We start from the raw sequence: 12,497 nt of genomic DNA on the forward strand, positions 1-12,497 counted from the left end.
GTTATATTAATAAAAAATATTCATGTATTTTTATACTGGATAAAATATCTCCTTTAAAAAAAAACATTGTCTGTTCTGATGCTCACGACCGTTACCAACAAACGAACGCCAAGGTTCAATTTTAACAGATTACGCGATTAATCTCCCGTTATAAAAACTTAGGGCACTAAAGAGGCCTTTCTACTGACTGAAAAACGGCAAAAGAAATATGCCCAGGATCCCTGCTCATCTGCGTGAACGTGCCTTAGGCATGCTGCAAGGCGACATAATGAAATAACATTTAACAACTGTGATTGTTATTATTTGACCATGCTGGTCATATTTGAACATCTTGGCCATGTTCTGTTACACACACACCCCCCCCCCCGCCCTGTTTCCCTACATTGCGCGTGAGGTTGATGGAAACTCTACATTTTCACTTTGTCACACTGGCATGCCATGCCTAAGTTTGCTAATCTTGCCAATTAAAATATAATTAAAGTAATTGGCAATATCATTGGGTTTTGTGATGAATGAGCCATCTGATTCAATGAAGGACGGAGCCGAGTTTGCCTTTTTGCCCAAAATGCCATTTAAGGTGCTCCAAAGATTTTTACTATAATTCTTTAAATCATTCTTTATGTAATTTATCTTTGTTTCATAGTGTAGTTTCTTATTATTTTTATTCAGTTTGGTCACATGATTTCTCAATATGCAATACGTTTGCCAATCGGTTGTGAAGCCAGACTTATTTGCCATTCCCTTTGCCTCATCCCTCTCAACTTTCAATTCCTCATCAACCGAAGGGGATTTAACTTTTTTTTTACAGTCATTTTCGTAATAGATGCATTCTTATTAGTAACTGGAATAAGCAATTTCATAAATGTGTCAAGTGCAGCATCTGGTTGCTCCTCATTACACACCGCAGACCAACAAATATTTTTTACAACATAGGAATCACTACAAAACTTATTGTATGACCTCTTATACAGTAAACAGCAAAAAAAAAGAAAGGTCCCTTTTTCAGGACCCTGTCTTTCAAAGATAATTTGTAAAAATCCAAATAACTTCACAGATCTTCATTTTAAAGGGTTTAAACACTGTTTCCCATACTTGTTCAATGAACCATAAACAACTAATGAATATGCACCTGTGGAACGGTCGATAAGACACTAACAGCTTACAGACGGTAGGCAATTAAGGTCCCAGTTATAAAAACTTAGGACACTAAAGAGGCCTTTCTACTGACTGAAAAACGGCAAAAGAAATATGCCCAGGATCCCTGCTCATCTGCGTGAACGTGCCTTAGACATGCTGCAAGGAGGCATGAGGACTGCAGATGTGGCCAGGGCAATAAATTGTAATGTCCGTACTATGAGATGCCTAAGACAGCGCCACAGGGAGACAGGACGGACAGCTGATCGTCCTTGCAGTGGCAGACCATGTGCAACAACACCTGCACAAGATCGGTACATCTGAACGTCACACCTGCGGGACAGGTACAGGATGGCAACAACAACTGGGGCTGAGACATTTCTCACCATTGAACTGCCCAATACAATGGCCGGAAAAGGGGATGGAGAAATCCGCCCATTCCTACCCATCACACAATTTGTGGAACCTTTCGCGGGCCAACGAGAAACAGAAAATCATACGCCTGCTGCTCCCGGCGATAGGTCCAGACCTCCCACAGCAGTTTCCCATCAGATCCAGAGAGAGGGAATGGAGCCGAACTTGATGACAAAGCTGCTAATGGAGTCAGCGAAGTTGGAGTCAGCATATTTGTGTCAATATTTATTTTTAAACTGAATCAAAGTGTTGGAGCATATGCCAGCATTATGCCAGGACTATGTGAAGTTGGTTACATTTGGACATGTGTTTTAAGTTTGACATTTGTAACTAACCTGTATTTCACTCAAATGTGGGGTGTGAATATAAGCAATGCTTCTAATTGTCTACTACAAAGTGACAGTTATACAGACACTCCTGTAATTTATATATATATCCCCTCTAACTTCAAAATGTTAACGGTGATCTGAACTGTTTTAAGTGCAGAAGATAAGTGTACAAGAGGCACGGTAAAGGTTTATTTGACTTTAGTATGCATTCAAAACAGGAAAGGGAAATGAAAAAACTAAAATACCTATAAGAATTTGTGTGAGGGCAGTGAATATTGACAATGTATGAAATCGAAATATGAACTGTAAAAAATGTTTAAAAGAGTAATGAGTTGATTAGAATACAATGACATTGTTAGTTTTGTCTACTACAAAGGGATAGTTTCACATTTAACTTGTGTGTCTTGTAATTTAGTCCATCTTCTATCACCTTAACTTGCACAGTCGGTATACAGGGGACATACAGACAGTGGGGCGATTGTGCTGTGACAGGCAGATGAAGATGAAGGCAGATGAAGTTAACAAAAAAGGAAACATCACGTTAATGAGAAATACACTCATGTCTTTATGTGTTGTAGTGAGTTGAGAACAATGTGCAGTACGAACCTCTCGGGGTAGGAGACTGCTGCCTTGTCTCTTTCTGGAAGGTTTTAATTACTTAATCATACAATGTGATTTTCTGGATTTTTGTTTTAGATTCTGTCTCTTACAGTTGAAGTGTACCTATGATAAAAATTACAGACCTCTACATGCTTTGTAAGTTGGAAAACCTGCAAAATCAGCAGTGTATCAAATACTTGTTCTCCCCACTGTATGAAATGCAAATGCTAGAGAGAGAAATAGTCCTATAATTCCTATAATAACTACAACCTAAAACTTCTTACCTGGGAATATTGAAGACTCATGTTAAAAGGAACCACCAGCTTTCATATGTCCTCATGTTCTGAGCAAGGAACTTAAACGTTTGCTTTCTTACATGGCACATATTGCACTTTTACTTTCTTCTCCAACACTTTGTTTTTGCATTATTTAAACCAAATTGAACATGCTTCATTATTTATGAGGCTAAATGGATTTTAAGTTCAAATAAAAAAGTGTTCATTCAGTATTGTTGTAATTGTCATTATTACAAATACATTTAAAAAAAAAAAATTTAATCGGCATCGGCTTTTTTTGGTCCTCCAATAATCGGTATCGGCGTTGAAAAATCATAAATCAGTCGACCTCTAATTTTCAAGACTACAAGTCATTACAAAATAAGTCATAATAAGTTATCATTCATTTGATTGTCTCTAACTAGTCTTATTTCTGGTCAAAAGAACATATAAAAAAAATCACCTTTTTGGTTGAATCCATCTTCAGGATAGACCCAAAGATGGAGGTGACTCGGGCCTTGAAGTCCTCTTGCTGGAACAGAACGTCGTAGCCGTGGACAGTCAGCAGCCACTGAGCTGAGGGCACATCCAAAAAGGGAGGAGGAGGTGTTACCCTCAGTGGTGCAGCACCTGGGACTACAAAGTGGTCACAGACAGACAGGTTGTCCAGGGTCTGACTCATCCAGGCTGTGCTGCTCCCTCAGCTGGTTGTACAGCCTGGTCACACTGTTCCCCAGTGTCCTCTCTCTCTCATCAGCCTGACCACCTTCAGGTCACAGGAAAGCCTAACACACAGAGACAATTGGGGGGGGGGGGGGGGGAGAGGAGAAGAGGGTGAGGAGTGTGTGTGTGGGGGAGGGGTGGATCTACAAACACTTTGATAACGGAAGGAGGGGTTTGGGGAAAAGTTGACTTTGAAACACTGCTTTGTTTAGACAGTTCCTGATAAGAGATCAAAGGTCAGACATTCAGATCAAAGAGCTAATTAACAATTCAATGGTGCTTTGAAACATCAAAACCTCAGCGGTGACAAGAACCTCCTAACCGCCGCTATGATCATTTAAAAAAACATGTTTTTCCTCAAAGTGAACAAGAGCTTTGTTTTTCAGAGGTGTGAATTACTAACCTGTAAGTCAAGATGGCTGGGAACTTGAAGCGATGACTTGCGTCCAGCTGGTTCAAGACCTCCAGCGACCATCCTGCTAGTAGCTTCCTATTACAGATGCAGCACTCCATGTATTCTGTCCCCATATAATACCAGCCATCTACGTCAAGCCCCCTCCGAGCCGTCTTGTACACCCCACTGCCTGTGAGTTTGTGGCGCTTGCACTGTGGCTGGGTGCACACAAACTTAAAGGCCAAAAAGGCGGTAGGGCATCCAGAGGCAGAACGGCCGGAGGGAGAAGCTGGAGGCTGATGTTAGGAGGCAGGGGAGGGGAGGACCACAGCTCAAGCTGGCTTTTCAGGACACATTTGAGCTGCTTGTTCCTTGTGAAGACGGCCTGACTGACCTACTCTTGCTGCTCCTTTGGGAGGGTCTGCGTCCATATCCCTCAGGGAGAAGAAGCACCTGCTGCAGAGCAGAGAATCAATACATTGATTTTCCATCACCACACAACCAAAAGCTAAATGAAATAGCCAAGACATAGGTGAGATGAGACATTTACCGGAGCGCCAGCAGGATGCTGCACTGGTCCAGCTGTTGTCTGGGAGGTTGACCGGGTCTGAGGGGCAGTCGGAGCTGGCACAGCAGGGGGGGTTGTTACGGGAGTTAGTCTCACAACATTTTTCAGTGAAATAAATGAAATAATTAAAATGAGAATAGAGCTTCAGCTTCAAAACCTGTTAACATCCTGTTGACAGCAAATGCACTTTGAGTTTTGATCAGTATTGGAAGAGGTTAGGAATCTTGGTTGGACAATCTACATTTAAAAAGTTACAAATTACAGATATACAGTGGGCAGACATCTACACGCAAGAAATAGGCCAAGCAAAGTGATGTAGACAAACACAGACAAGACAAGCTACAGTAATACATATGATTTCACAAAAAGGCGTTTTCTACGGCAAGCAAAATGGATGAAAATTTGAAATTGTACAATGATTTCTAAGCCCAGCTAGAAAGCGTTTTAACTATTTTACCACTTACCTTAACACTTTAAAGTGTATCATGTTCATGCTAACAACAACAACAGATAATGATTAGGGGAAAGGTCATTTCACATCTATATTCTTCTCAACAGAAGCAGACAAAAAGTGCCATAACATAAAGCACCTTGGTTAGCAGTCTCATTGACAGTTATTCTCTGGAAGCACCCCGATAAGACTCATATGCTTCAAACACACAGCACTCTCTGAGGTAGTATCTAAAAGCTTTAACAGTTGCCTCCGAGCCGCCGGGCAGGCTGGGGATTATGTAGAGTAGCAGGGCCCTGCTGGTGCTGTGATTGGTGTCGTTCCCCCACCTCCCAACAATCTTTGCTTGGCTAGTAGAAACTAAACTGATCCTAACTCTCTATCTAGGAAAAACATATACTCAGAGCTAAGAGGACTCAGGCTTAGTGTGTGCTATGAACCCTCTCATATTTGTAAAGCAGCAGAAACCCTTACCAACAAGGAGAGGGGAAAATAAACAAGCACATTTGTGCTGAACACTCACAAGTAGCCATCTTGGATTTGTTTTTAAAGCCGGTCCCCTTTCACGTCCGCTGGTGCAGTACTGATTTTGTCCTCCTTGCCCTCCAGATGGCGCTAAATCCACAGAAAATAAGACTTCGGCGCACAGAGAGCTGATAAATGCTGTTCCACCGAACCTAAGAAACACCTTTGCCCGAAAGTCAACATATGTGGACAACAGATACAAATGTTATGCATTTCTCACGTTTGGCATCAACACATTTCAGCAATTTTAAACAAATGATATGGCATGTTCAAATACTGTAACAGAAGTGACATGCCGTCTGCATTGTTTAAATGTAATTTACACCTTTGCAACCCAGTATCTCTACCTGCACATTCATCTTCTGCCGATCTACCATTCCAGTGTTGAATTGCTATATTGTAATTACTTCGCCACCATGGCCTATTTATTTCCTTAACTTACCTCATTTGCACTCACTGTATATAGACTTTTTGTTTTCTTTTGTTCTACTGTATTATTGACTATGTTTTGTTTATTCCATGTGTTGTTTTTTTGTTGAATTTTTACCCCTTTTTCTCCCCAATTTCGTGGTGTCCAATTGTTTAGTAGCTACTATCTTGTCTCATCACTGCAACTCCCGTACGGGCTCGGGAGAGACGAAGGTTGAAAGTCAAGCATCCTCCGATACACAACCCAACCTAGCCGCACTGCTTCTTAACACAGTGCGCATCCAACCCGGAAGCCAGCCGCACCAATGTGTTGGAGGAAACACCGTGCACCTAGACACAGACACAGAGAGGAGACTAAGAGAGTATTGAGATACACCTGTGGACCAACTCTAACTGATTCTCCTGATCCTGCTCAATCCAATGTCACAGTAATTACAGTGGGGCAAAAAAGTATTTAGTCAGCAACCAATTGTGCAAGTTCTCCCACTTAAAAAGATGAGAGGCCTGTAATTTTCATCATAATTTTTTTGTGAAGGCCACGCGCTTCCTGAAATATTGAGCATTTCCGACCAATTGTGTCGAAAATAGGTGCATTACTCAAGGCTTTGATCAACAGTGTACACTAGTGCCACCTGCAGGTCAAAATAATTTAGAAAAGCCAAATTATTGAACAAAGACGTCGCGCGCGTACTTAGTGAAGCCAAAGACAGGACAGTATGAAGATAGGCAGAAACTGTTCTCTAATAGAAATCCCCGCTCACGCTTGTAGGCGATGTCATGGCGACCTTGGCTAGCGAAAGTCATGCGTAGAAACAGGTCATCGGGTCTAACGGGCTCTCGTGCCGAACTGCGCATGTGCTCACTGTAAAACGCACTCCTTCGATATATATAAAGTATAAAGTACTTTTTGACAAAAATGAAAACGTGTCAGTTTGTCACTTTCATGAGTAGTAACATGGTCAACTTACTTAAGACATTGTCTCGAATCTAGGTTGTGCCTTTAGATTTCGAGATAATTAACAACTAATTAACAACTCTCATTGATTTATCTAACCCGGCCTGCTTGGTCTGCTTCACAAGCGTTTCCGGAAGTCTAGCAATGTTGCGCTTCTGGGTTTATAGACTCTGTGGTGTAGCCTTTTTGTCTTTACCAAACCACGATAAGAAATGTAAGCGTCCGCACAGTGCTTCGAAATAAACTTTGCGATTTCAACGCATGCTCCGGTATCATCACTACTGAATGTCCAGCTATCTCTCTGTCGATTGAAAATGTATAAACTAGATGCGTTTCGTGTGTTTTTAAATGAGCGTTTAACGGCGGCTGTCCTGGAGATTTTCGGGGCAGTTGAGAAAACGGTAGTGGAGTACCAAGAGGAGAATGATCGGCTACGCATAATGCTGCGGAGGACACCGGAGATACAACTATGTAGAATAGGTTAGTATGTATATCTACTGTTTTATACACTTTTTAGTTAGCCAGCAGATCTGACCCCGCTTGCTTTCAGCTGCACTAGGGTTAGACCGCATTCCTGTGTATATTAAAAGGAACTGTTCATCCATTTTATATTGATTTTGTACATCTTTGGGTGATGTTCTATCGATTCCCTGGGTTATTTAATGTTTTCATGTGTATCTGAGTTATCAAGCAGGCAGAAATCCATCCGTTACTATGTAGCACCGTGCTAAAGTCGCGCTCACTACACTGGAAGTTAATAGTAATACATGTCTCTCATACATGTCATATTTCAATACTGGCCGATGTCATAACTCAGGACAATGTCTTCTCTTGAATGAGCCATTGATCATATTTTTTTTTTTAGATAGAACTGTGTAAATTAACAGCTCATGTTAACTATTTGCCTTTTTAGTCCAGGGTGCATTGCATGGTAGCACGGGGCGGCAGTGTAGCCTAGTGGTTAGAGCATTGGACTAGTAACTGGAAGGTTGCAAGTTCAAACCCCCGAGCTGACAAGGTACAAATCTGTCCTTCTGCCCCTGAACAGGCAGGTAGCCCACTGTTCCTAGGCCGTTATTGAAAATAAGAATTTGTTCTTAACTGACTTGCCTAGTTAAATAAAGGTTAAAAAAAAAAAAAAAAAATGGTGCAGTTGCCAGAGATATTATAGAAAGGAGATAGGAATCCCATGAATTAAGTAAAGTATTAACGCTCCACCCAGCAGAACATGTGGCCTCTGGCCTGGCAGAGTCCTGGCAGACTCACTAAACACCAATGCATCTTTTGTAAATAATGTCTGAGTGTTGGAGTGTGCCCATGGCTATTCATACCTACATTTTAAAAACAAGAAAATGGTCCTGTCTGATTTGCTTAATATGAGGAATTTGAAATAATTTATACTTTTTATAAGTATATTTTAGCAAATACATTTACTTTTGATACTTAGGTATATTTAAAACCAAATACTTTTACATTTAATCAAGTAGTATTTTACTGGGTGACTTTCACTTTTACTTGAGTAACTTTCTATTAAGGTATCTTTACTTTTACACTAGTATGACAATCAAGTACTTTTTCCACCACTGCCCTATAGACTCCCATTCACTCCTTGAAGGAGAGCGCTCCTTGTCCCAGAATCACCCAGAATGCACAGCGCGGTCGATTGACATAACATGGGCAACGTTTCCCATCTCGTCAAAAAGTATCTCTGCGGTTGAGAATGTTAGACTTCACTCAGTGAGGCACATCAATCTGCAGGTTGAACACGGCGAGGTTAGTAGACTGCTAAATTGATGGTGCAGTTTGTTTAGGTGATTTTACATCTAACTAGCTACTTCACATGCTGATATTGTCTTTGGTATTATTGTGTGTAGCTACGTTTGCTAGCTAGCCAGCCCATAGAGCATTGCATTGTGGATTTTGTAGTCGACTTGAGCTGCAACAGATTTCCACCACAATTTTCCATGTTGCTACCAACTTATTATAACGTCAAAATTAAACATTTGTTCACAAAAAATATTGTTCTCACCTATTAGTGTTATTTAACACTAAATTAATTACATTATTTCTCATCCCTGGATTGTACGTTTCCTATCCATATCTTGCACTAGCTCCGTGGTGTCTTAATCTACACATGAGTGCTGTCGGACCCTAGTGCAGCTGTAAGCAAGCGGTCGGATCTGCTGGCTAACTGTTTAGGCTAACAGTGATTACCATGATGGTGGCAGGTAGCCTAGGGGTTAGTCTGATTAATCACGTTGTAATACACTATTCATTTCCATATACAGCCTGAAACTATTGACTGCAAAATCCTGTAAAGGTTCCTTACAAGTCAGAGTGATGAATAAATGACATTTGAACTTACTTTACCGGTTGTCTATGGTGTTGGTCTTTCAGATGGTTGAAATTTGAGACAAAATATCAATAGGAAAGTATTGTTCATCCGATTTGTATTATTATCATTATTATTTTATAAGAACGCTGGTACTGAAGTTGAAATTTCACCTGGCACAAGCGCAAAACCATGGACAACAGGTAAAGTAAATTCAAATGTTATTTTATTCAACATGTCATTCGTTTCAGGGTGTATATAGGTCAAATCAAACTTTATTTGTCACATGCCCCGAATACAAGTGTAGACCTTACCATGAAAGGCTTACATACAAGGCCTTAACCAACAGTGCAGTTCAAGAAGAGTTAAGAAAATATTTACCAAAAAACGAATGTAAAAAATAATAAAAAGTAACACAAAATATCAATAACGAGCCTATATACAGGAGTACCGGTACCGAGTCAATATGCGGGGGTACAATAACACATATGGAATCATGTAGTAACCCCCAAAAAGGGTTAAACAAATCACTTTTGGTCGGTAGTGTACAATAATGTCATCTGTTCTTGCAAAGCGTGGTACATTTTCAACCAACTTTTACTTGCCAAATGGAAGGCACTGGTGTCGTATTAATGAGGGGATTCGATTACGCTGTTCCGGTTGCGTGACCAGGCGATCGAAGCCGGTGAGGGAGTTACGCTCTGCTCAAATAGAACAGTAATCTAATTCGCTCGGTCATATTGTCAACAACGCAGAAGCCATTTTCCATAGAACAGTTTAAAACGTGTTCACGTCAGCACAGCAATGTTTTTAGAATAGTAATCCGTTAGCTTTCATAGTTTTCTAATTCTCAGAGTGGCTCAAGCAATTTCTCCGGGTTGATGCACCTCCTAAAAAATCCCAACCCACGCCTCCTTGGGATTTTTTAGGAGGTGCATCAACCCGTGGATAGAGCCAGACAGATAGCACGGCGGCCCATTGTGAAATATCGCAGCTCCCTGGCATTAAATCATCAGACTCTGAATTACGCACTGAGGGGTTTAGGTCACACTGAGTGACCATGTGACCTCTTAGAAATGGCTTGTTCCAGAAAATATGCTTTAGTTATGCCGCTTGAGGTTGGAACCTGCTTGGCTATATAGATCATAGAGATCTATCAATTCTGTTAATAATTGAAGAGTTCTATTTAATTATGTGGTATATATAGGGCATTCGGAAAGTATTCAGACCCCCTGACTTTTTCCACATTTTGTTACATTACAGCCTTATTCTAAAATGGATTAAATGAAAAAATATCCTCATCAATCTACACACAATACTCCATAATGGCAAAGCAAAAACAGGTTTTTTTATAAATGTTGCACATTTATAAAAAATAAAAACAGAAATTCTTTATTTAGATGCAGTATTCAGACCCTTTGCTATGAGACTTGAAATTGAGCTCAGGTACATCCTGTTTCCATTGATCGCACTTGAGATGTTTCTACAACTTGATTGAAGTCTACCTCTGGTAAATTCAGGGAGGTGACCAAGAACCCAATGGTCACTCTGACAGAGCTCCAGAGTTCCTCTGTGGAGATGGGAGAACCTTCAAGAAGGACAACCATCTCTGCAGAACTTCACAAATCAGGCCAATTTTTGGTAGAGTGGCCAGATGGAAGCCACACCTCAGTAAAAGGCACATGACAGCCCGCTTGGAGTTTGCCAATAGGCACCTAAAGGACTCTCAGACCATGAGAAACAAGATTCTCTGGTCTGATGAAACCAAGATTGAAATCATTGGCCTGAATGCCAAGCGTTACGTCTGGATGAAACCTGACACCATCCCTAGGGTGAAACATGCTGGTGGCAGCATCATGCTGTGGGGATGTTTTTCAGCTGCAGGGACTGGTAGACTAGTCAGGATCAAGGGAAAGATGAACGGAGCAAAGTACAGAGAAATCCTTGTTGATAACCTGCTCCAGAGCGCTCAGGACCTCAGTCCGGAGTGAAGGTTCACCTTTCAACAGGACAACGACCCTTAGCACACTGCCAAAACAATGCAGGACTGACTTGAATGTTCTTGAGTGGGCCAGCCAGAGCCCCGACGTGAACCCGACATCTCTGGTGAGACCTGAAAATAGCTGTGCAGTGACACTCCCCATCCAACCTGACAGAGCTCGAGAGGATCTGCAGAGAAGAATGGGAGAAACTCTCCAAATACAGGTGTGCCAAGCTTAATCAATTTTAGAATAAGGCTGAAACGTAACAAAATGTGGAAAAAGGGATCTGAGTACTTTCCGAATGCGCTGTAGGTGACCTCTGTATCCAGGCTTTATAGCTAGGTGACCTCTGTATCCAGGCTTTAAGGCTAGGTGACCTCTGTATCCAGGCTTTAAGGCTAGGTGACCTCTGTATCCAGGCTTTAAGGCTAGGTGACCTCTGTATCCAGGCTTTAAGGCTAGGTGACCTCTGTATCCAGGCTTTAAGGCTAGGTGACCTCTGTATCCAGGCTTTAAGGCTAGGTGACCTCTGTATCCAGGCTTTAAGGCTAGGTGACCTCTGTATCCAGGCTTTATAGCTAGGTGACCTCTGCTCCTCCTCTCCTTCCCTCCAGACACCCTGCAGCTCTCTGTCTCTGAAGAGGAGGTTCCCCCTGAGCAGCATCACTGTGAGCAGGAGTGGAGCCCCAGTCTGGGACAGAAGGACCCAGAAACCAAACTGATTAAAGAGGAACAGGAGGAAGTCAGGACCAGTCAGGAGGAAGAGCAGCTTCAAGGGCTCGTTGATACCAAAGACTCCATATTCACTACTTCCTGTGTGAAAAGTGAATGTGATCTGGAGAACCCATGTCAAGAAGCCATACTAGCTGAACACCCAACTCTCAGTCCACTGAAAACGTCAAAACTACAGTCGTTTTGTGTGTTTTTAAATGAATGTTTAACGGCATCTGCTGCTATGGAGATTTCCGGTGCAGTTGAGAAAACGGTAGCAGAGTACCAGGAAGAGAATGATCGGCTACGGAGACTGCTGCGCATCACACCGGAGATACAACTATGTAGAATAGGTTCGTATGTAGATCTACTGATAATTAGCTACAGTTCTACTAAATTAATAAACTGTTTAGGCTTTCAGCGGTCACCATTTCAACAATTTGTATTTGTATTTGTATTACTTTTACTGTGATTGGATAAAAATACCCCAATGTACAAATGCTTTCCCTGGACAGCAGTGTCACAAATCCTTTCCATTTAACGAGTGTTGAGTAAAATTCTATCTGAACTTGCTCTGAAAGATGTTCCGATCTATTCAACGTCCCTTTTCATAAAGCTCAGGATGACGATTTGGTTAAACGTTTTATCTAGAAACAGTTGTGATCGCAGTTTTGT

At 41.5% G+C, this 12,497-nt stretch overlaps 1 protein-coding gene and 1 long non-coding RNA gene across 3 annotated transcripts in view; one reads left to right on the forward strand and one right to left on the reverse strand.

Annotated features, from left to right (window-relative positions):
- The window catches only part of LOC109879138 (zinc finger protein 184-like), a 37,318-nt gene that overhangs the window by 18,957 nt on the left and 5,864 nt on the right, over positions 1-12,497 (forward strand). The window contains exons 1-2 of one of the 2 annotated variants that reach the window (XM_031791748.1): positions 6,969-7,277; positions 11,726-12,175. In XM_031791748.1, the coding sequence (XP_031647608.1) occupies positions 7,112-7,277; positions 11,726-12,175 (616 nt within the window). In that variant the 5' untranslated portion in view covers positions 6,969-7,111. Of the gene's footprint in view, positions 1-6,968; positions 7,278-11,725; positions 12,176-12,497 lie in introns of those variants that run through there. The other variant, XM_020471339.2, reaches the window with a different exon arrangement.
- Positions 3,029-5,413, reverse strand: LOC109879146 (uncharacterized). Its single transcript, XR_002253486.2, has 3 exons — positions 4,420-5,413; positions 3,879-4,325; positions 3,029-3,537 (listed from the first exon to the last, which is right to left on the reverse strand). It is a non-coding gene; the product is annotated as an uncharacterized LOC109879146 (long non-coding RNA).

This window comes from Oncorhynchus kisutch, linkage group LG16 (assembly GCF_002021735.2).
Source record: "Oncorhynchus kisutch isolate 150728-3 linkage group LG16, Okis_V2, whole genome shotgun sequence".
NCBI classification, from domain to species: domain Eukaryota; kingdom Metazoa; phylum Chordata; class Actinopteri; order Salmoniformes; family Salmonidae; genus Oncorhynchus; species Oncorhynchus kisutch.